Source organism: Moschus berezovskii, chromosome 20, assembly GCF_049115385.1.
Source record: "Moschus berezovskii isolate FMDL1 chromosome 20, NW_MosBer_1.0, whole genome shotgun sequence".
In the NCBI taxonomy this organism is placed as follows: Eukaryota; Metazoa; Chordata; class Mammalia; order Artiodactyla; family Moschidae; genus Moschus; species Moschus berezovskii.
This window is the reverse complement of record NC_142479.1, coordinates 46,466,809-46,490,392: the sequence shown is the minus strand read 5'-3', so window position 1 is coordinate 46,490,392 and position 23,584 is coordinate 46,466,809. Positions and strand designations below refer to the sequence as shown.

The window sequence follows — 23,584 nt, the reverse complement described above, 5'->3', positions numbered from 1 at the left end:
CGGAGGGCAGGAGACTGGCTTCCCCAAGGGCCGTTAGGTGACATGGTTCAGGAGCTGCCTGGCCTGAGTGCCTTTGGTGGTGAGCAGCTGTGATAGTAGCAAGGGGCCAGGCTGGAGGTGGGGCGGCCTTGGCCTCTTCCCCATAAGGTGAGGGTTCCAGAATACCTGCTTCACAGGTAGGGTAAGGGTGTTAACCCAGTGCTGGCAAAGAGCAAAGCGCCCCCAAACCAGTGACTGAGACAGACGGTCCAGCGTCCATCAAAGCTGGGGGTCTCTGGAAAACCTATCCAGACGAGACAAGTCCTTTCATGGATTAACCTGTGAGCAGGACCCCTCGGGGCAATGCATCACATTCAGAGCTGACCCAGCCAGTGGTTTCAGGCCGTGCGATTACCAAACAGAAAAAACCCTGATGGAAGTCTGCATGGGAGCTCTCTTGCTGAGGCTGCAGACTGGAGGCCTGCTGGGCACATCCACACTCAGGTCCCTGGGGATCTCACCAAGCCTCCTGATGGGGTTGTAGTCAAGGTCCAAGGGCCCTGACGAGCCGGGCTGGAGACGAATGGGAGAAGGAAGCCCTCAGATCTAATCCAGGACCACTGGCTGCCCCTATCCTGGTCCCCTCCAGGATGAGCAGCCTTCAGCCTGGTTTAAGTCACATACATCTGATTCATTTGCATTTTTATGCATATTCTTTTATAATCAGGATACTCTTAAATACTGTCCAAAAAAAAAAAAAAATTTAAGTTAAAAACCCCAGTAACGACCGTTTGGTGGCACTCAGTTCACTGAGGACAGACACCAAAGCTGGTGTCGCCAGCCCAGTGCTCCCAAGGCCACCACAGGGCCTGGACACTGCTCCGGGTATTCTCAGCAAAGCCACCCATTTCCTGAGCCAGCAGTTCAGCTCGTGGGCCTCAGGCTCGCCCGTGTGTATGACCTCAGGGAACTTTCCAGGCCAACCCTGCACCCCTGCCCAGCATGAATATTGGTGGAGACAGGATGGTGCACCCCTGCCCTGTGGAGCAGGCCCCTCCCACCTGTGAGCTGAACATGGACACAGCTCAGGAACCCGAGACGGAGATCCAGGGGGAAAGGCGGCCGATGCACCCCGAGGGCAGCGGGGCCTCTGCCCAGCGTTCTGGGAGGCCTGTGTGGAAAGCTCCCTCACAGTGTCCACCCATCTGTGTGCGATGGTCTCACCACCTGGGCTGACAGCAACCCTGGCCCCAGAACCCCCACCACCCTGTGAACGCCCAGCCCAGGACCCCCAGTCCCACCCGGCAATTCTGGTCCTGGTGGGCACAGAGGCTCCCCGTGGAGACTGCAACCTACAGATGAGTTGAAGGTAGCATCCTTCAACTCAACAGCAAAAGCACAAACAACCCCACTGAAAAACAGGCAAAGGTCTTCAAAAGACCTTTCATTTCTCCAAAGAAACATGAAAAGCCACGTGAGCAGTGAAAGCATGCCCAACTTCAGTGGTTAGTGGGAAGATGCAGGTCAAAGCCACAAGATACTACCTCAGGCCCACAAGGATGGCAATACGGGCAAGGACACATTGGCAAGGACGTGGAGAAAGGGGAACTCTGGTGAGAAGGTAAAATGGTGCAGCTGCTTTGGAGAGTTTAGGGCATAGAATTAAATGACCCAGCAACCCCACTCTTAGGTGTGGATCCAAAAAAATATAGGTGTTCAAATAACTTGCACACAAAAATTTACAGCTATACTGCTCCCAACAGCCAGGTGGTGGAAACACCCCCATGTCCATCAAATGATGACAAGTGAACACAGTGGACTAGCTCAGTCAGAAAAACACACAAGGCACGGATGTGTGACCATGAGGGCCGCCCCAGGAGACAAGGCGCTCAGAGAGAAGCAGAGAGGGGCCACGGCCGTGTGGCTCTGTTTATGTGAGATGGTCAGCACAGGTAAAAACCAAAGGGACAAAGTGGACTGGGCCACTGGGCCAAGACCAACACCCACTGACCAGACTCTCCAGGAGCAATTCTGGGCAGCCCGCTGTCCAGTCCAGGTGAGAGGGCTGGTCTGAGAGAAGGGTTTGGGGCCAGGAGTCCCATAACAGTTTGCTTCTTCACCAGCCATACAACTCAGTCATACTCAGCTTGCTCCTGCTTATCATCTGAGCTGCAGAGTAAAGTCCACTGACTCCCACTCAGCTCCACGGTTCTTGGGAGGCCGGAACGGCAGCATCTGCACCAGTTCTTTGCCCCAAAGGACAGTGGTGGAGCTGGGGGAGGCCAAGCAGGTCAGCACTGCCCAGTGTCCTGCCAAACTTCCCCAGATGCTACACCATTACCTGCCAGGGTCAAGGGGCTGGATTCTTTACTGAGGCACCTGAGCTGGGGGGCATCCTGACTGCAGCTTCTTAATAAAGAGGCAAAAACTTTCCGCAGACACAACCTCCAAACAGGAGCCTCTCCCTGGCATCCCACCTTTTCTCAGGCCATCTGTGGATGGAAGCCCCTTGCAAACAGGGCCAATCTCCACTAAGGCGCTGACAGCACAGCCCCTGTGAATCGCAGAAGGCAGCCTCTGTGGCTTCTCAGCTGTGGACACGGCTGTCCCTGGGTCCCACACACAGGGCCACTGTCTAGCAGAGAGAGAGATCTGGACCCGGACTCAACACACAGGCCAAACCCCAAGAACCGCTGGTGGCCCCTGAGAAACAACTTGCTTCCTAAGACATGACGGCCGGGAAGAAGGGCAGGTGGCCCCCTCAGTCTGACGCTGCCTCATCTGTTCTGAGGACAGAAGGGACGGGTATGTCCAGGCTGGTGGCAAAGGCTGCACTTCCGGGGTTTCTTGGCTGCAGACCCCATGTCTGAGGAGCTGGCCCGAGCCCTCTTGATTCTGGCCTCCAGCCGCTGGGTTCCTCCCCTGCTTCCTGGCCAGAGGGGGCCTCCGAAGGTCCCTGTGGGGAGAATGGGAGGTTGCTGAGTGCAGACGGGAATGCCCTCCAAGAGCCTTGCCACCATGGCCTGGGTGAGGCCCACGTCACCTCACGTGCAGAGACGGGGACCCATTAGGCAAGCCGCCTGATCGCGTGTGGATGCGATAAACACAAGCCGGCTGTGACCAACACTCACTCCCACCCGCCATGCGAGAAGCCCAAGTTCCGGACCCTCCCCGTCCCTCACGAGCCTCACAGCATGAACCGTCCCATCACCCAGGACCACCTCCTCCCAACAGGAGACCCTGACGCCCGCCGTGCGGGAGGTGGTCCAGCCCTGATGCCTCCGACAGACAGACTGCCTCCTACAAGGCAGACGTGGGTCCCTTGCAGTGGTGTCTCCGACCCCTGGCCTGCACCCAGGCTCTGGGCTCTTCCTGTGTGTGCAGACCTGCCACGCATGTGTCAGGATCACAGCTGCAGGTTAACAGGAACAAGAAAAAGGGAGGGGGCACGACCACGACCGCCCAACGCAGACAAGGGCAGCTGTACATGGAGTGTCACGCAGTGCTGGGCAAAGCGGGCTGCCATGACCCCGCGGGGGTGCATCCTGCTGGGGAGGGCAGCCCCGCCCCCTCACCTGGAGCCACGTTCTCGTCCACCCACTGGAAGAAGCCGCACTGCTGCTCACGGGGCTGGGCGCACGTGTGGAACTGGCGCCCCTGGTTGGGCCCAGCCTTCTGCACGGTGCGTGTGACAGCCGGCTGGCCACACAGGCAGGACGCGCCACCACTGCCACCGTTGCCGGGCCTGCTGGACCCGCCTGGGAGAGTCCCTGAGCCTGGAGGGCGTCCCAGGGGGCCACCTGGGGGTCTGGATGCTGAGGAGGAAGGCCCGGCTCCTGGGTGGCCGCTGTCAGCCCACAGAAAGAAGCTGCAGCCGCCACTGCTGCACTTGTAGAACTGGCGGCCCTGGTTGGGCCCCTCTTTCCGGACGGTGAGCAGCACGGCCTCCTGGCCACAGTTGCAGGTCACCGAGTTGCTCTCACTCTCAACGGCAGGTGGGGGCAGAGTCCTGGTCAAAGCCTTCGAGGGCCTGGTGACGGGGGGCCGGGGCTGGCCCTGCTGGCCACTGTCCATTCTATTCAAGGACTGGCTAGCCTGCAGGTAGCCGGAGGTCTGGCTGGCAGGCTGGCCGACTCGGGGTGCACCCTGTGAGAACCTGAGGTCCAGGATCTCCCTCAGGGTCTCGTCACACCCACCGATGCAGCCAACAAATTCTAGGGGCATGGTTGGGGGCAGGCTGCCTCGTTTAAACTTGAACTTCAACCTGTGAGGACAGAAGATGACAAGGCACTCAACCCTTGGGTGATGTCTTCCCCTGGGTCCACAGGGGGCTGTCCCGCACCCCCACCCCAGGGAAGCCACACAAAGCACAGCCACCTGGCCCTCCAGTTGTCACAAGAGGGAGGAGGGGCCTGGGGGGGGTGAGCTCTAGGACCCAGTCAACCGCCCACACTGAGTTGCCTCTGAAAAGTGTCTGTCCTCGGGCCCCGGTGCAGCAAGGTCCAGGGCTTCTTGGTGTGTGGCTTGTTAATGGTGCCTGGCAGCATGCGGGCTCTGCTCTACTGTTAAGCCAGATGTTATACTGGCAACATCGGAACACAACCTGTTCTCATTTTTTTGCTTTGAAAATAAATAAAATTTACCCTAATGACCTGTTAGTATGCAACTGTTACAAATTAACAAATACTTAAAAATCTGCTTTCACTTTCAGTTCAGTTCAGTTCAGTCGCTTAGTCGTGTCTGACTCTTTACGACCCCATGAATCACAGCACGCCAGGCCTCCCTGTTCATCACCAACTCCCGGAGTTCACTCAAACTCATGTCCATCGAGTCGGTGATGCCATCCAGCCATCTCATTCTCTGTCGTCCCCGTCTCCTCCCACCCCCAATCCCTCCCAGCATCAGATTCTTTTCCAGTGAGTCAACTCGTCGCATGAGGTGGCCAAAGTATTGGAGTTTCAGCTTTAGCATTGAGAATGTGGTAAATCCTTATAAACATAAGTTCTCTGAGATCCTTGTGATTTCTGACACGTGACCAAAGGACCAGTCCGGGGTGTCCATCTCACCTATAAACAGGGTGCGGCTGACACACTGGACACACGCTCTCATCCCTGCTGGCCTCTAGCACGCTGTCCGGGAACCAGACGGCCGACCGACACTCAGGGAAGCCCGTGCAACTGAGGTAAAACCTGGGGAGCAAGGCCGGGTCAGATGGGTGTCCCCGACCCTGGGACGGTGCCATCGGTGGAGACACTTCTGTCTGATCACAGGTGATACTCGAGCTTCTGGAGACACGGTCCATGACACCAAGTGACGGGAGGCCCAGCCTGCACTGTGTCCCTGAAACCCCCTCAGTCACTGCTGATGCTGGCTCCTAATGAGAAATCACCAAGCCGCCACCAGCACACAGACTGAAGTGGGGCCTCGCTGCCCAGGGTGCCCTCCGAGCCCCCAGCTGGACGCGCCTCAGAGAATGCAGGCCTCACCTTCCTGAAGCTCTGTGAGGAGCAGACGGGCTCAGTGGGTCACTGATCAGGAGGCCTGCGCCACCGTCCACACATGGAGCATCGTCCATCCCCAGGGGACAAGCCCTGCCCCCACCAGCCCTCAATTCCCACAAGGCCTCACCCCTGAGGCCACCATTTCAGCACCAGCACCCAGTCCGGGAACTGGTGAAGCAGGCCCACTTTTAAACAGGACACAGAACCAGAGGATGGGCCCGCACAGCAGTGCTGGGTCGAGGGGGCGGGGGCGGACGCAGGGCACAGCCAGACACCGACCCGCCACTCTTCCTGGTCTTGAGAACCATGTCCCGGCCGCACTGCGGACACTTTCTGATGGGCTCGGGCACAGCTGGGAGGGCTTCCTGTGGGGCAACCTCTGCAGCCGCCCCGAAGTACTGGGACAAGGCCTCGTCCAACCTGAGGAAACGGAGAGCATTTCAAGTCAGGTGCCCACCATGCACGTGTGACTCACATAGCATTCTTCCACAAACGGGGCCGTGCGGTGGCCGCTCCCCTGAGGTGGCCGCTCCTGGGAGTGATCCAGCCGTAGGCAGGTGCCCCTGCCTAACCCCCTGCCCCACAGCACGCAGACCTTAGGCCACGCACACACTCGAGTTGGTCTGGAGTCAAGTCTAAATGGCTCAAAGGCCCAAGAAAATAACGGGGCACATGCCCACACCTGGTAAACCCACAGGCAAACTGTGCCACCTGTTAACTCAGGATGGGATGGAAACGGTGTTTCTAAAGCCCAGAATGACTGGACCAGACTCTCCTGGTTACGGTTGCTAGGCTGACAAGGCTCTGGGGTGAGGAGCCAAACAAACAGGGGAGGGGAGAGTGGAGACTGCAGGCAGGGGTGAGGTGCCTGGCAAGGCCACAGTGTACAGAGCAGCATCCCCAGGGCCTAGCGGGCCGCGCAGCAGTGCCCAGCGCTCACTTCCTGGCTTTGGCCACGGCTTCGATGAACACCTGCTTGTACTTTTGCACCTGCTGATGCAGGACCACCAGCTTGTCCTTCTTCCCCTCACAGATGAGCTTCAGGTCAGCCTCCAGCTCGGCCCGCAGGTCAGGCTTGGACATCTCGTAGCCCATGGAGTCATAGCCTGTGGACAAGAGTGGCATCATGTGGCCCGGATACACTGTGGGGCTTCGTGACCACCACCGCCAAAGCCCCCAGCTCCTCACCTTCCACGAGCCCCATGCCCAGGTGTCCAGGGAGAAAGCGCTTGTCTGGCGTGAGCCCAACATACATCCGGGCCTTGATGGTCTCGATGTGCTCGGCATGCGTGGCATCCGTACCTGCAGGCCACTCCTGTCACTCAGGCTCATCCTTAGCCCCCAGCCCCACAGCCCCTTCCTCTGCCTGGACTTCCTACTCCAGGGGACACACTGCCACTCACAGCCAGCCGTGCAGAAGCCTCGTCAGCAACCTCACCTCTCTCCCACTCCCACTCACCCCAGCGGTCATGTCCTGCTGTATATCCTCCATAAGCTCCTCCCCCCACCTCCCTCTGCAGTGAGGGCTGGGGCCCTGCCCTGCTCCACTCACTCCCTGTCCCCCCACCCCCTGTGGCGCTGGTCGCCCTGGACTCAGCTGCCCTTAGAGCTGTGCTGAAAACTGAGGGGAAGCAGGTCAGTCACAAGGGACCCACCTGTAAAGCCTGGGCCATAGGACTAATGGGAAAAAGTATTCTAGCCCAGTTTCTTAAAAAAAAAAATAAAATTCTGATTTTTAAACAACTATGGGAAATACTTTATCAGAAGCTAAGCACATGGTCATCCATGAAGAAACCAAGAGGCAGACTCAGATCACATGGGGGCCTTGCACGAGCTGAGCAGGTGAACAAAGCCAAGCATGACTGCCAGAAAACAAGTGCCACTCTCAGCTGCCAAGCTACCAACCCCTGGTACTCCTGAAGAGGAAGGTATCTGTTTTCACATGGGTCTTGACAGTTTTAAATGTTGGTAGCTTGCTAAATATAAGATAAAGTCAACAAATCCCTGTGAGGGCCAAGAACGCTCATCAGCGTGGCCCAGGTGAGCCCGAGTGATGGGGAGCGCCTGTGTCCACATTCAGATGCACAGGGCTGCAGCCAAGGGTGCCCACTGTGGCGTCACCTGGACCCAGGGGTTCACAGCTCACATACTCTGTGCCCTGAGGCAAGCTCTTCACTGCTCCTGAGCCTCCCTTCAGCTACGAAGTAAGGAGGAGAAAACAGCGTCCCTTCAGCTAAGAAGTACCAGCTACCATGACGACCAGCTACTGACCAATGCCGTGCTTCTCCATGAGGGAAATGAGGTCAGCCTCGGTGAGCAGCTGGGGGGGACTGGTCTCCCCGTCCACCATCTCCACAGTGCTGGGCTGAAAGCAGGTGCCTTGCTCGTAGACGGGGAGGGTCTACAGGGGCAGAGATGCAACGGTCAGCCCACCTGGTCCCTGAGCCGGGAATAGGGCGGTCCCCCGCCCAGATGCGTCACCTTGTCGCTCCAGCGATCATACGGATACACGTCCAGATAGTTCCGGGCCAGGATCATGAGGCCATGAGCCACGAAGCGCTCCTGCGCGATGTCGATCTCCACAGTGGTTTCCTGGCCCTGGGCATCCTGCGAGCAGCAGGCCAGGAAGTGGCGGACAATGAGCTCGTACAGTCGCTGCTCGTCCCCCTGCGGGCAGAAGAGGAACCCAAGCGCCTCCAGACGCTGTTTGGCCAGTGCTGCCTCCCAGCCCAGAGCTCGGCACCCATGTGCAGGGCAGGCAAATCTCCGCTGTTTGTGGATTCCAGCCCATAAACTTCACAAGTGGAGTCCCCTTCCCTCAAGACTGGAAAGCAACTCCTCTGACGTAAAGCTTGTCTGAGCAGGAAAAAAGGTGAAAGCAAGTTTCCAAGAGGGCAAGTGTATGCAGGACATGCAGAGTGAAGATACTCAAGCAGCCTCAGACCTACCACAAACACAGTGGCAACTCTGCCTTTTCAGTAACTTAGAAACACAGTGAGGCCCCCTGGAAGGAGCGTGTAAGACGTTCACACTCAGATCCCAAATCCTCCTCTAAGAACGTCTGCAAGGGAGACGTGACATCCACACACACAGACACTGCAAACGACTGTCGAACATGATCCTTCAAAGCCAAACCCAGCAAATACAGCAGATGCACACAACCATTAGACATCATGCCACACAACCAGCCCGGTCTCGGGAGGAGAAGGTGGGGGCTGTGTGAGGGCTCAGCAAAGGGGTTGCTTGGTCTGTGGGAGGGTCAGGGAAGCAGTGGAGGGAGGGGACAGCATGGGGCGGGGCCTGGATGGGGCACAGCCCCTGTGGGATCCCTCAGTGAAGCCAGGTGCAGACTGTGGGAGGAGAGTGTTGATGTGACATTTCTTCCCCACAGTGGAAGAGAAATTTTCAGTCACGTTGTTCCTGAAGTCAGAGCCCACAGAGCAGATTCAACCCAGGCCTGAGCCCTGACCTCCTTGTGGGTCCCACGGCAGCACAGCCAGGAATACCCACCTGTAGGCTGTCCGTGTATTTGGTGGGGTGGATGGGAGGGTGCGCTTGGTCAGACTTATTTCCATTGCGTGGGGTGGGGCCACCGCGCTCTAGAATGTTTCGAGCAAAGGCCCCCCAGCGTGGATCCGGGGTCTGCTGCTCCACCAGTGCTGCCAGGTCTAGGTCTTTGGGGAAAATGTTCGTTTCAGTTCGAGGATAGCTGATGTACCTAAACAAGGTCAAACACACACAATGAGAAACGGCTGTAGGGGCTGAGAAACGACTGAACTGACCTAAGAACACTGTGATCCCAGTAGCAGCCCATCTGATCCAGGACATTGTGGTCCCCAATGCTGGGGAAGTCCCGAGACGAGACCCCAAGGGGAGGAGCAACAGGCACTCCTGTGGGTCACTCCCAGGGGTCAGAGTTGGTTCTAGGCCACCCACCCTAGCCCTGTCCTCCCACAGGCACACAAGTGCCAAATGTGCCACCTGCCCCTGCCAGGGTCCCGGTACCCCACCTATGAGAGGTCAACAGCGGGATCTGAACGTACTCTGTGGATTCTTATTTTAGGTTTTAAGTGACTCTGACATGCCTTTTCCACCAGAAAAGAAGTCAAGGCCAAAATCTCTCCATGGAAAGCTGGTGACATCTAGACAATCTGGTTTCCCCACGAGCTCAAGTTCTAAGGTGCTTCACCCTGATTTAGACGCATCAAACTCTCTTCCCAAACGAGGACTCAGGCTTACCCTTGGGTGTAGAGCCTTTCTGCAATCCTCATGGTTTCTTTAGCATTTATCCTCAACTTCCGAGATGCCAGCTTCTCCAGTTCCTGTCAGACACGTGACAGAGCATGGGTCGGAGAAGACAACATCCACACCCTCTTCTTCAGCACCTCTCGGCCATCACCCTGGCTGCGTCCCACACATGTAAAAGGCTGTGTTGGGGAAGGATTCTGGGCCCGTCAAGCAGTCAGGCCACAGCCCATGGGTTGTCGGACTCTGAGTGCAGAAGCCAGAATGAGTGGGGACAGGAGTGGAGACACTGCCGGGCCCGGGCACTAGGGGATCTGACGAGGAGAGCTGGACGGGGCGGGGCCAGAACTGCGTTTCTAACAAGGGTCTAAAGGACTTCTCCCAGTGCCGGCAGTCTGAGACCTGCACTCTAGGGACACCATCCAGACCTCGGGGCCTCCCCTGGTGACAAACATCCATGCAGGCATTCGGAGTCACCAGCTATCCCTTCCCTTGGTCGGGGGGGGCCTCTGAAAATGCTGCTGGCTACACGTCTGAGCATGTCAACCGGAAAGGGATGATGCACTTAGGTCCACTGCATACAGCCTGTAACCCCCACTGCCCCTGCCGTCCCACAGGCTCCACCTTCAGAGGGGACACATCCTCAACTCTCCTGAAGAGTGGGGGCTGGGAAGCAGCACCCTAAGGTGTCCTGCTGGACAGCTTTTCCTGGGGTCACAAAATTTGAGACGCCCTATTCGGGGGCAGGTTCATAAACTGGGTATGCAAAACGAGGTTTACACAGATGATGCAGAAACAAAAAAAATGCTTTTCCACTTGGCTGGAAAAAAATTGCTACTCCAATAACGCTGTTAAAAATGACAGGGAAAACACAGGACAACACCAAACCCGCAGCAGCAGCCACCTACGGATGGGGCGCATCAGTGACTTCTCTCCCTGCTTGCTTCCCACACCCAGCACAGAGCAGTTACGTCATGTTTATTAGCTGCTCGAGCAGGTCCTGCTCTGGGGTCTGTTTTCCTTCCTGCGTGGCACCAGGAAGACAGATGCCCCTGGGCAGCTTCTGCAGCAGAAGCCGGTACTCCCCACGGACACCAGGGCTCCTTGAGGCTGGCACAACTCCCCCCACCAACTCCCATCCAGAACGTACCACAGTGTCCAGAGCTTGAGGCCTCCACTTGCTCTTGGCTTTGGACCTGACCTCCACCACCGTTGCCCTGGGATCCTGGGAAGATAGGGAAAGCTGAGGTCACTGTGACCGGCCAAGCATCTTCCCCAACAATCAGGGCCTGCAGAGGACCTGCTTCTACCCAGTTCCCCAGCTTCCCTCCAGGATCTGTGGTTCCTGGCTGGCCTAGAGGGTCCTTATCTGCCTCTGGCAAGAGTGCACTGTTTTGGGGCAGATTCCAACTACACATTTATTAACATTCCTGGTTTCACCTGGAAGTTCTACAAGTCTTTCTTTCCACAGTCAAAATTGTTTTCATGGGGTCTTACTGGTGCCGAAAGCTGATGTCCTGAGATGCAAGGTGAAAACTGCATTCCCGTGGGACAGGGGACAGAGCGGGGCAGCTTGGTAAGTCCCAGGACAGTCTTCCCAGATCACCACCTTCTGAGACCTTCTCACCTCCATGCACAGCTGATAGAGGACGAGACACGCCGTGTGGTTGAAGAGACGATGCCTTTTCCAGCTGAACTCCACCACGCCATCCCTGTGGTCATGAGTCACTGTCGGGGACACAGGAAGGCCGTGACTCGGGGAGAGAGGCCCATCACAGGGAGAGCAAAAGCCACCTCAGACACATGACAAGGGGGCGAAGACGGCGAGGCACAAACCACCCCCTGGACCAGCACCCAGGCTGCTCCACAAGCCCCGGTCCACACCTCGGATCTTGTGAAAGACTTCCGGCACAAACGCCTGAATGGCTTTGAATCTCTCCACCACGAACCCCAGGGTGGGGAATTGGCAGCTGCCGTAGCTGATAAGCTGCTCTGCCAGCACCTCGGGGAAGATCTTCTGCAGCCGCAGCGTCTGGAACCTGGTGAAGGCTGCCCCTGGCAGAGAGGACGTACGGAAGGAGACACCACAGATGGCAGGGCCATGGCTGGATGTGCGCCCAAGCCCTGGCCCCCCACCCCCACAGCCCCCTCCTCACCGATCCGCAGGTCCAACTCCTGCCTCACATCCACGGCGTCGCTCACTCTCTGATCGGGCTCTGTCAGGTTTTCACATGCCGTCCGGACGGCACGGGCAGTGATCTCGGAGAAACGGGCTCGCAGAACCTGCAGGCTGGGCTTCACTGCGCAACAGAGTGGGCACGGGGCAGGGCTGGTCACATGGGTTCACTGCTCCCAAACCACCCTGAACCCTGGGGGGTGAACCAGTCCAAGAGGCTGTGAGGTGTCCAGCTTCACTGGTTCAGTTAAACTAGCCAGGTGCTGCCTAAGAGGGAAGCCTTGTGGTGGACAGGCTGAGAGCTGTCAGAAACAGGGGCTGAATGCATCTCAGCCACCAGCCGAAGCAGCCTGGTGAGCCTCGTGAGAACGCCCATGTCCCCTGCTGTCTTGAGCCTTTAGGGAAAAGCAGCCCCACTCTCTAAAGCCCGACAATGGCCTTCAAGTCACCCTCTCACTTACCTGAAATCATTCAACAGACATCAATGGTTATTTAACGTCCAGGCACCATACAGCTTGGACCAAACAGGCAACAAGCCCTGGGCTGTGGGGGCCGAGACCCTGACACACGGCTGGTGAGTCTGGCAGGGGACTCAGGCTGAGCGCCACCCACTGTGGCCTCAGATACTCACCAGCCTTGCACACGTGGATGACCTCAAACCCGATGTTTTCACCCTCTCTGTCGCAGTCAGTCCAGATCACCAGGGCCTGGCATTGCTGGGCCTCTCGCTCCAGGGTTTTCTGAAACACCCGGTTGAGATAAGAAGGTAAGAGCAGGACCTGCAGAGCGACCGCCCGACAGTTCTGCACTGGACCTGCCCAGTGCCGGCGAGGCTCCTTGAGACACCAGTTCGGTGAAGCCTGTCCCCACTGGGAGCACTAAGGCTAGGTCACCAGAGCAGCCAGCCTGCCCGGGAGCTCCTAGAAGACGGGGTTTATACCACGACACCCACGTGAGGAGCCCTGAAACTTGGCTCTAACACACACTTTCAGCTCTAGGAGTTCTGACCATGTCCTAGGTTAAAAAAAAAAAAAAAACCAACCCTGAATTGGGATTCATCCCAAGAAGGGCCCCTAGTCGGCAATGAACCAAGGACAGGTGCCCCGCCAGCCTGAGAAACCAGAGCTCAGGGCCAGACGGCCACTCATGGGCTGCAGGCTCTCCCTCCAGTGAGGGGACAGCAGGAGCTGCTCGGACGACAGAAGCACACTTACTCCCAAAATCTCCTCAGGCGGTCACAGTTCATAAAAAAGCTCACCCAGTCCCTCAGCTACTTAGCTGAAGTGGCCTCACTTCTACAGAATGGATGGGAATGTTTTAAATCGTGGTGCCTTGTTTAGTGGAAAACTTCAGTTCTAATGCCATCAAAATACAGAAATCTCTCCATTTAATTATGTGGTGGTTGTTCAACTGCAGGGCCACGTGTCTCCCAAGATCCTACCTTGATGTCTACAAAATTCTCTGGGCAGTACTTTTCAATTTCCGCTTCAAAGAGGACAAGAGGATTGCAGCTCTGCCTGGAAAAGAAAACACAAAACCCTAACTCAGCACAGGAGAGAGAAAGCCATCCCAGTGCCCTGGTGGTGCGTTCCCACCAGACACAGGCCCCGAGAAAAAGCCAGAGGACATGAGCGAGACTGTGACCTTCCGAGAGGCACTTCCCCTGGGGATTAGCAGCAGCAGCTAAGAAGAAATTCTAGAGCCCTTTCCTGCATATCTGCAACAGGGTAAACGCAACCCAAGGTCTGGGTGGGGAGTTCCCTAGTTGTCCAGTGGCTAGGACTTGGCATTTTCACCATATGGCCCTGGTTAAATCCCTGCTCAATCAGGGGTCTGGGTATTTTGGGGAACACACCTAAAAGTGTGTATTTATTCTAAGCATATGGTGAAAATTCACAGCAAACAAGCTAATCCTAGGTCACTGCCACGGTATCTGCAGTTTGTGTCTTCCTAGATGCACAGGCTGGAATCCCAACAACTATAGGATGGTACCAGAAGGTGGGGCCTCCTGGAGGCCACTTGAGCTCTTATAAGAGACCCTGGCCAGCTTTCGAGACCATCCAGCATGTGAGACATCAGCTGGCTACAGGCAGGAAGAGGGTCTCCCAGGATCAAGCTGGTGCTCCGACCTCTGGCCTCTATTAAGTGGGAGAAATGTGTTTCTGTCCCACACAAGACACCCAGCGCCTGTGTTTTTGCTACAGTAGCCGAATGGACTCAGTCATCTTACTGCTGTAAGTTACCTAACACTGACATGCCTCAGACTTCCCGTGATGCTTTACAGGTTGCTGTAATAATCAGAATGTTCTGTCCCCAGGGATTGAACTGACCATTTGCGAAACTGCATCCGGAAATCATGGGCCAGCAAGTGTCCTGAGACTGAGGTCATTACCATGGTGACGCTCTGAATGAGGACAAAATTCACGTTAGCCTTGTTTTTCTTTCAACTTCAAACTTTTTATTTTGTATTGGGGTACAGTCAATTTAACAATGATGTGACAGTTTCAGGTGAACGGGGAAGGGACTCAGCCACACACAGACGTGTATCCATTCCCCCCACCCAAACCCCCTTCCCATCCAGGCTGGCACATAACATTGGGAAGAGTTCCACGTGACACACAATAGGTCTTTGCTGGTTATTCCCTTTACATCAGCCTTTTAGCAATTATTTTGCCAAGTCAAAGTAGGGAACTTCTATAACTTCTATCAAAGAGAGAAAAACTGGTTGTCGGGGGGTGGGGGGAAGGGAGGATGAATGGGCAGAGCACAGGGGCTTTGGCGGCAGTGAGAACACTCTGCATGGGGCCATAATAGTGGGTACAGGTACACATTCATGCAAACCCACAGAATGCACAAGAGCGGGGTGAGCCCTAATGTCAACTTGGCACTCTGGGTGAAGATGAGCTCATGTATCCCGTCAACTGGAACAAAGGTACCATCTGAGGGGGTTGTTGCGGGGCTGTGTTGAGGCAGGGTGTGTGTGTGGGAAATCTTTGTACCCTCCTCTCAGTTCTGCTGTGAAGCTAAAAACATACACACACACACACAACCTCCCAAAACCAGCAGATTGAAAAGAAATAAATATAGCTCTTCAAAGCCAAAGACATAGTGATATTAATACCATTCTAATTCTGGCTCCATGATGCCTTTTAAACTGTCGCGGAGAGTCGGACACGACTGAGTGACTGAACTGAACTGAACTGATACTACCTTGTCTCTTGTCATAGACACCTAACATTGGGACCATATTTTATAAAAAATAGACTTCCTTATGAATTATAAAAGGATAACCTGTCACCAGTGATCTTTAGATCACAGAAACAGTTTTTCTTAAAAGACATTGTATTGTCTACAATGGTCAGGCTAATTCTCCTTGATTAAATAATTCTAAAACACAAGCTCTCTTTTCAGCCATCACTAACACCCCAAGGAATGCACAGCAAGACGGCACGTGGATCCAAAAGCACCCTTCAGCCCCAGGATAGAAGCCCTGCAGCACTTACCTGGCCACACAGATGATAATCAAACTCATAGATCTTGTTGAATCTTGAAAGTCCTTCCCTCTAGAAAGTGAAACAAAAATAGAAAAAATATATAAAGCACACAAAAGATGAACTGAGTCCTCACATAAGGATCAAGCAAACTCCTGCAGAATATTAAAAATGCAACAGAACTTCCTACAGATTAATACGAGGTGAGATCACTAGGCCCACTTGTGAAGTGGCCCCTCCACACTCAGGGAAAAGCAGGGACCTGGTCATGTCCACTGCAGCCAGCGAACATGTTTCCACAGGTGAGACTGGACTTGTCCAAGATCACATGACAATTACTCCAAGACAGGATTGCGACGCGTCTCACCAGTTCTCTGTTCTTCACACACATCTCTACTTTCCAGCCATACAACTGCACCAATAAACAGGGGACCACGGGCAACTCATTCACCTTTCTGAACCTCACTTTATTCTGAGTAAAGTCATCTGCAAGGCCCCTCTGGCTTTGAAATCCAGTGAAGCTGTGAGTCCCAGTCAGGCCTGGGAACCAGCCTACACCTGCCTCCTTAGCTGTAGTTTTCCGTGAATGAGACCCTCTCTGAGAAGATCCCAGCTTTCAAAAAGGTGTTAAAAGTAACTACATGTGTGAGTTTCACACCAACACAGAACAGAACATAAGACACAGGCAAAGTGGGACTCTGGGAACCTGCAAGCACCAAGAAGGATTGTGTCCAGAACATTCTCCCCCAGCCTCACACAAATTTTCTGTGTGGAACAATGAGTGCAGATCCCTTCAAGGCACAATGGCAAACTTAGAGTGGGAATTTATTTTCATATCTGATACACGAATTCACTGGGTCTAGTGCTGCTGCTAAGTCGCTTCAGTCAAGTCTGACTGTGTGCAACCCCACAGATGGCAGCCCACCAGGCTCCTCTGTCCCTGGGATTCTCCAGGCAAGAACACTGGAGTGGTTTGCCATTTCCTACAAACTGCAACTGCTGGTTAAGCCCTTTTAGTACAGAGAAGAGAAACAGTTGAATCAGCAGCATTTCTACCTCCTTCTAAGAATGCATTAAAGCTTCTCAGACAAACTCCTGCATGGGCTCTGATACGTACCAAGGCCCAGGCTCTCTGGCTGTCACAGGCTGAATCTAGCCAACAGTCTGGCCCCAGCCCAGCCCCCGTGGTGTGTGTCCATGGTTCCCACTCTCCTGGGAACAGTCTGAAAACTGTGTTCTAATCCTCTTCTGGGGGATGACCTGTCTAACAGCATGTGTGCGTCCCAGGGCAAGGCTCTCCCAGTGGACGGTCCTGAGGAACTAAAAGTTCTCCTGGCATTTCAAACTTGCCCCCGACCGATGCCCCCTAAGTTCCCAGCTGAGGACAGCACTCAATTATACATGATTTCATTGCCTGGGTGAGGTGCTCAGGAGTGGGCTGCTTAAATTCCAGCAGAGTTCTAGAGCCTAGAGAAAGAAGAAAACCGAGTATACAGACCAAGAAGGTGGCTTCAGTGATCTCTCTGCAGAGCCATCCATGCCGTCAAAATTAGAGAAAACAAACAAACTCCCCCCAGACGCCAGAGCAGTCCCTGTTCTTTTTTTTTTTTTTGGCATAAAACATTATTTATTAATAGTCTAAAATAGTTTTTCTGTAAGTTAGTATTCAGTAGTGAATGTTTCAGAATCTTATTTTATTTGGAAATGACCTATTCAATAAACTTTTGTTACTTAATTTAGCACAACCTTAGAAATTCAGTTTACCAAAATCTAGAGAAACTGTTTTAGACAGACATTTTTAATCTTAATAGGGTTTATCTAAAAGCTCATGTCTCATTTACATTTCTTGGAAGTTTTTTTTTTTTTTCACTCAAGGTAATTTCTTTGTCGACAAACTTGTAACAGATATGATATTTAATTTATATTGAACCTAGGTGCAATGAAAATATTCTGCTGCTGCTGCTGCTAAGTCACTTCAGTCGTGTCCGACTCTGTGTGACCCCACAGACGACAGCCCACCAGGCTCCCCCGTCCCTGGGATTCTCCAGGCAAGAACACTGGAGTGGGTTGCCATTAATGTTAATTACTCTAAGACATGTCTATATTAGATAGATCAACAAACATTAATATCAGGTATTTAATACTGAATATTTTCCACTTTACTTGAACCTAGAATTTATTAATTTAGAATTATCTGATTTGTAAGCGCTTACCCTTTAAGCCAATTAAATAGAGCTCATTTACAAATTAACTTCAAAAATATTACTCAGAGACAAAGACATACCAAGACATATTAAGACAGACACAGTGTGAGTCTTTAGTCATGAATTAGACATTACAATATAAAATTTACTAGTTGATAAAACAGTTGGACCGATTCTATAGGGGGTCGGCAAAGGGACCCCATAAACAATAAAAGGGCATAAGGAAGGAGAGTCACCCAGTCCCCGCCAGTCTCTATTGCCAATTTTGCCAATGTTTCCTTTAGGGTCCCATTCCTCCTTTTTACTTGACCCGAGCTCTGGGGATTGTATTCGCAGCGTAATTTTCATTTAATCTCCATAGCCAAAACCAATCCCTGAACAACTTTATCTTAGCCAAATTCCTTGGTCTCTGGGCAGCTGCTTGGAGGCCTGCCATAAGAGTCTGGCGGTACCTTCTGCGCGCTCAAAGTCCCACTGGGGCCGGGTCAATGGAAATCCCTCATCAATTAGGTTCGGCTGCAGGGTGGGCCTCCCGTCCACACCCCGGACATGTTTCTGAGCTTCCGACAGAATCCGCTCCCGTTCTTCCGTGGTGAAGAGCACCTGTAACAGCTACTGACAGTCATCCCAGGTGGGATTATGGGTGAAAAGGATAGAAACAAAACGCTTTATCCATGCTAGTGGGTTTTCCATCAAATCTTGCCAGACCAGGATATAGGGCATCTGGTCCGGGTGGCCGGAAGGGCCGGGCGTGAGAACCTTCCCCCAACAGCCGGATGGTGATCAGGCTGAAGGTTCCCTCTCTCGGCCACCCGACATTAAAAGTGAGCCACTCCGAGGAGCAGAGCGTCACCAGCTTATTCCTCTTCACTAGCAGAGACAAGTCTCGCGCCCGAAGGGCGTCCACTGCCCACCAGATTCTGGATCGGGAGAGACCTCCTCTCTCCCGCAGAGCCAGCTGCCTTCCAGCACGAATGCTGGGCCTCGGCCTTATGCCGGCTATGGCGATCAATTCGCCCCTGAACAGACCTTGCAGATCCAGCTGCCTTCTAGCGCGAATGCTGGGCCTCGGCCTTACGCTGGCTACGGTGACCAATTCGCCCCTGAACAGACCTTGCAGATCCAGCTGCCTTCTAGCACGAATGCTGGGCCTCGGCCTTACGCTGGCTACAGCGATCGCCCCTGAACAGACCTTGCACCGGTGCTATAATCAGCCCTCCTCCGGGCTGATGAACCCCTTCTGCCGGGAGAGTGTTATTCTCCCCAGTCAGAGGGATCCCGGACGAGCCCCCAAATGTTATGCCCTGAGTCCGGTCCCCCCATACTGGTAGAATAAGACACTCGCAGCAATGCAAAAGCAAGAATGGGGTTTATTTCTAGCTCGAGCTAGGGCTCATGCCTCCTCCAGCGCAGTGGAGTGGGACAAGAGCCGCAGTCCCTGTTCTAAGCACTCTGCAGGAAGTGATCACGTTGCTGCCACTGAATTTGCAGGACTTCTTCCGAATATAAAATCCTCAAAGATCTCTGAGTTACTAACAGTGGTCACTGTCTGAAGTGGGGCTACTCTGCTTATACACATCCATGTTCTCTGAACTATCTGCAGTAGTCACTACTGTTTTAGCACTACTGTTAAAGAAAAAAAAGATTTTAACTTAATAGTGAACTTCTCTCAAACGTTTATATGTTTCTACATACGAGTCTTTTCCTTGATGAGTATCTAATTACCTATCATAACTACAACTTGATTTTAGCCCCCGGTGCCCTTACTTGTTACTTCCATTCTTTTCTATTACTAAGCTGCAAAGGCCATCCCCTGATTCTGAGCTCTGCGTGTGGATGTCCTGGCTCCTCCTTCAGAATTTACGTCCCTGAAAGGCAGGGATTATGTCATGGGAGGCAACCCCTGTGTGAGGGCTAAATAAGTGAACAGACCCATCTCTGTCTTAGAGAGTGACACACATGGAAGAGAGGGACAAGCAGCGGGAGGACGGGACTCATGACAGAGATCCCCAGCATCAAGAGCTGAGAAAACGCATCTGGAAACAGAGACGGAAATGGATGGATGGGAGCCTGAGGAAAGACTTCACAAAACAGGTTACTTCACATCACACAGAAAAATTAACCCAAAATGGATCAATGACCTGAATATAAGAGCTAAAACTCTTAGAAGAAAACACAGGGGCAAACCTTCATGATCTTCGGTTTGCCAATGGTTTCTCAGACATGATAGTAAAAGTATAACCAACAAAAGGAAAATTAGATAAACTGGATGTCATCAAAATTAAACTTTTCTATATCAAAGAACACTATCAAGAGAGAAAACAACCCACAGAATGGATGAGAACATCTGCAAGTCATACATCTAAGGAAGACCTAGTATCCTGAATATAGAAAGAACTCACAGCTCAATAACAAAATGACAATTCAAAGCTGGGCAAAAGACACGGACAGACATTTCTTCAAAGGCGACACGGTGGCTATCAAGCATATGAAAACATGCTCAGTGTCATCAGTCACTTGGGAAGCACAAACTAAAACCACAAGATATTTCACACCTACTAGTATGGCGATGGTTTTGACTGTGCCAAAGCCTTTGACGGTGTGGATCACAACAAACTGTGGAAAATTCAAGAGATGGAATATCAGACCACCTGACCTGACCTGCTTCCTGAGAAATCTGTATGCAGGTCAAGAAGCAACAGTTAGAACTGGACATGGAACAACAGACTGGTTCCAAATCAGAAGGCTGTATATTGTCACCCTGCTTATTTAACTTATATGCAGAGTACATCATGAGAAGTGCTGGACTGGATGAAGCACAATCTGGAATCAAGATTGCCAGGAGAAATCAATAACCTCAGATATGCAGATGACACCACCCTTATGGCAGAAAGTGAAGAGGAACTCAAAAGCCTCTTGATGAAAGTGAAAGAGGAGAGTGAAAAAGTTGGCTTAAAACTCAACATTCAGAAAACTAAGATCATGGCATCTGGTCCCATCACTTCATGGAAAATAGATGGGGAAACAGTGACAGACTTTATTTTGGGGGGCTCCAAAATCACACTGAAGATGACTGCAGCCATGAAATTAAAAGACGCTTGCTCCTTGGAAGAAAAGTTATGGCCAACCTAGACAGCATATTAAAAAGCAAAGACATTACTTTGACAACAAAGGTCCGTCTAGTCAAAGCTATTGTTTTTCCAGTAGTCATGTACAGACTGAGAGTTCGACTAAAAAGAAAGCTGATCGCCAAAGAATTGATGCTTTTGAACTGTGGTGTTGGAGAAGGCTCTTTCAAGTCCCTTGGATAGCAAGGAGATCCAACCAGTCCATCCTAAAGAAAATCAGTCCTGAATATTCATTGGAAGGACTGATGCTGAAGCTGAAACTCCAATCCTTTGGCCACCTGATGTGAAGAACTGATTCACCTGAAAAGACCATGATGCTGGGAAAGATTGAAAGCAGAAGGGGGTGACAGAGGATGAGATTGTTGGATGGCATCACCGACTCAATGGACATGAGTTTGAGTAAACTCTGGGAGTTGGTGATGGACAGGGAGGCCTGGCATGCTGCAGTCCATGGGGTCACAAAGAGTTGACATGACTGAGTGACTGGACTGACTGAGGATGGTGATAACTGGGCTTCCCAGGTGGTGCTACTGGTAAAGAACCCACCTACCAAAGCAAGAAACTTAAGAGAAAGAGTTCAATCCCTGGGTTGGGAAGAATCTCTAGAGGAGGGCATGGCAACCCACTCCAGTATTCTTGCCGGGAGAATCCCATGGACAGAGGAGCCTGGAGGGTTCCGGTCCAAAGACTTGCAAACACTCAGACACAACACAACTGAAGCAACTTAGCACGCATACAGAATAGTGATGATTAAAAAAAGAAAAAGTGTTGAGATAATATGAAAAAACTAGACCATCAATGGAGAGAATATATTATGTTTCAGCCACTGTGAAATATAGTTTGGCAGTTCCTCAAACAGTTAAAGACAGAATTAACTCATGACCCAGCAATACCACTGCTAGCAATTTACCTCAAAGAACAGAAAATGGGTATTCAAATGAAAACTTGTGTGTGAGTGAACGTTTACAGCAGTTCTATTCCCAAGAGCCAAAAGGTGGAACCAACCCAAATGCCCACCAACTGATGAAAGGATAAACAAAATATGATCTGTCTATATAATGGGATATTATTCAGCTGTAAAAAGGGATGCAGTGCTAACACACGCTACAACGTGAAGCTTCCAAAAATGCTAAGTGGAAGAAGCCTGACACAAAAGGCCACATATCACGTGAATCTCTTCGCAAGACATATCCAGAACAGACACATCTTTGGGGACACAGGGGCAGATTAGTGGCTCCCAGAGGCTGGGAAGAGTGGGGAAAGGAGGGTGACTGCTTAATGGCTATGGCAGATGAACTGTATCTTCAAGACAGTTGACACTCACCCATGAAACACGTGGCTCTCTCATCCTCTCTTGCTATGCCCACTGGCTCCTTCCCCCAGCACCCCACACTCTCAACTTTCCAGTTTTGAACTTGCCAAGCTGTTTCAAGCCAGTTGCCTTTTGTAGATGTGGTTCTCACTGCCTGGTAAAACTTCAAGACTGAAGTCCAATGTGCACCCAGAAGTGCTGCCTGAGGACCTACTGTACTCCACACACATATTGGGTACGAGGGATATAGCAGGGGACCCAACAGCCCCAGCTCTTTCCTTCAGAGCTGAGGGTCCATGGAAGGGCGGCGCGGACTCGCAAGAGATGAGCAACTTGCACAGCACATTATGGAACTGTAACCAGGACGTGCCTTGCAAGTAGAAAGGGACACAGTGCAAGTTTATCACACTGCACCCTGACCCTTCTGGGGGAAAGAAACGTGAGGAAAAGGCTCCCCGAAGAAGAGACACTTTAACGGAGGCCGAAGGATACAGAAGTTAGCTGTGTAGACAGGCCAGTCTCAAGGAGCCTGGGGCCCTAGGAGTCGGCATAGCCTGGGGCTGGTCACCAGGACTCTCAGCTCTGGGAAAAGGTGATGCTGTCAGCTAGCACCCGTACAACCTATGCTCCAGTTCCCACCACCTACAGGCGAGAATGAGGACCCCGAGATGTGAAAGAAAAGAGAGAGGGAACTTCCACCCGCGCGCTGAGAAATGTCCAGAAAACCATTTCGGGGCCCACTTTTGTAACTGAAAGCGTCCTGAACAGCTTGTAAGGCCTCCGGTCACCCCCTTCCCAAACCTTTTCACCGTCTCTCTTCTCTGCACCTCCCGTGGTCCAGAACTGACTCGATCTCCACCTGGCCCGGCGGGAAAGGGGCTCGGGCGGGTCGCCCCGTCGGATTCACCCAAACGGACGACCCCGCAGGCTCCAGAGCAAGCCGGGGGAGTTCGGCCGGCGGTTCCGCGTCTCAGACCGGTTTGGCACCCGCCGCCGCGCAAAGTGGAACCAAGGTCTCCAAACAAACGACATTAACTCCGTTTCTAAACTCCCGTCGGTCGCAGTAGGCGCCCGGACACCCTGCCCCGACGGCGGGGACGCCCGGAGAGAGCAGCGGCCGCTCGTCCCCGTCCCGCTCGCCCGGGGACCTCCTCACCCGCCGCATGCGGCCACCGGACAGCAGGTCGGCTATGCCCTTGGCCGCGTCGTTCTTCTCAGCCACGCAAAGGATCTTCCGCACGCCTCGCAGGGCCACCTCCATGGCGGCGCGAGTCAGGGCCCGATCACCAGGCCGCGGCAACCACCGGAGAGCGCGGCGGGCAGCCGGGAAGATCATTCCCGGGCCCAGCGCATCTGCGGCGCCCGCCCCAGGAACCGGGAATCTCCAGCTGGCCCGCGATCCCGCGGACAGCCCGCTTCCGCCCGCCTTCCAGCCGCTTCCGCTAGCGCTAGTCGCACAGTCCCGTGAACTACAACTCCCAGGTCGCTCTGCGCGGCCGCCTCACTTCCCGGCCTTCCCGCTCCGCTCTCGGGAGACGCCGCTCTCCG

General features: G+C 53.2%; 1 protein-coding gene across 2 annotated transcripts; it reads right to left on the bottom strand.

Moving 5' to 3' along the window:
- Positions 1 to 1,893: 1,893 nt before the first annotated feature.
- Positions 1,894 to 23,533, bottom strand: TOP3A (DNA topoisomerase III alpha). 2 transcript variants are annotated; one of them, XM_088828947.1, is made up of 20 exons: positions 23,193 to 23,302; positions 18,049 to 18,199; positions 15,405 to 15,464; positions 14,232 to 14,305; positions 13,343 to 13,418; positions 12,533 to 12,641; positions 11,882 to 12,025; positions 11,610 to 11,780; positions 11,353 to 11,453; positions 10,876 to 10,950; positions 9,720 to 9,802; positions 8,991 to 9,198; positions 7,962 to 8,147; positions 7,752 to 7,881; positions 6,669 to 6,782; positions 6,421 to 6,586; positions 5,760 to 5,900; positions 5,046 to 5,168; positions 3,555 to 4,243; positions 1,894 to 2,935 (listed from the first exon to the last, which is right to left on the bottom strand). In XM_088828947.1, exons 4-20 carry the CDS (start codon positions 14,294 to 14,296, stop codon positions 2,757 to 2,759), a joined length of 2,760 nt encoding a protein of 919 aa, XP_088685073.1. In that variant the 5' UTR covers positions 14,297 to 14,305; positions 15,405 to 15,464; positions 18,049 to 18,199; positions 23,193 to 23,302; the 3' UTR covers positions 1,894 to 2,756. The 2 variants fall into 2 exon arrangements, with proteins under 2 accessions (XP_088685073.1, XP_055263414.1); XM_055407439.2 differs by lacking the exon at positions 18,049 to 18,199 and having other exon boundaries at positions 23,193 to 23,533.
- Between the last annotated feature and the right edge of the window lie 51 nt (positions 23,534 to 23,584).

Bases quoted from the DNA above. Each gene is read 5' to 3' on its own strand.
- TOP3A (XM_055407439.2), bottom strand. From the start codon at position 23,372: ATGATCTTCCCGGCTGCCCGCCGCGCTCTCCGGTGGTTGCCGCGGCCT. The intron at 14,306-15,404 runs GTAAGTGCTGCA...GTCCTCATTCAG, and splicing joins ATTATCATCTGTGTGGCCAG to AGCGTCACCATGGTAATGAC. The intron at 9,803-10,875 runs GTACGTTCTGGA...CGTGTCTGACAG, and splicing joins CTCAAGCTCTGGACACTGTG to GAACTGGAGAAGCTGGCATC.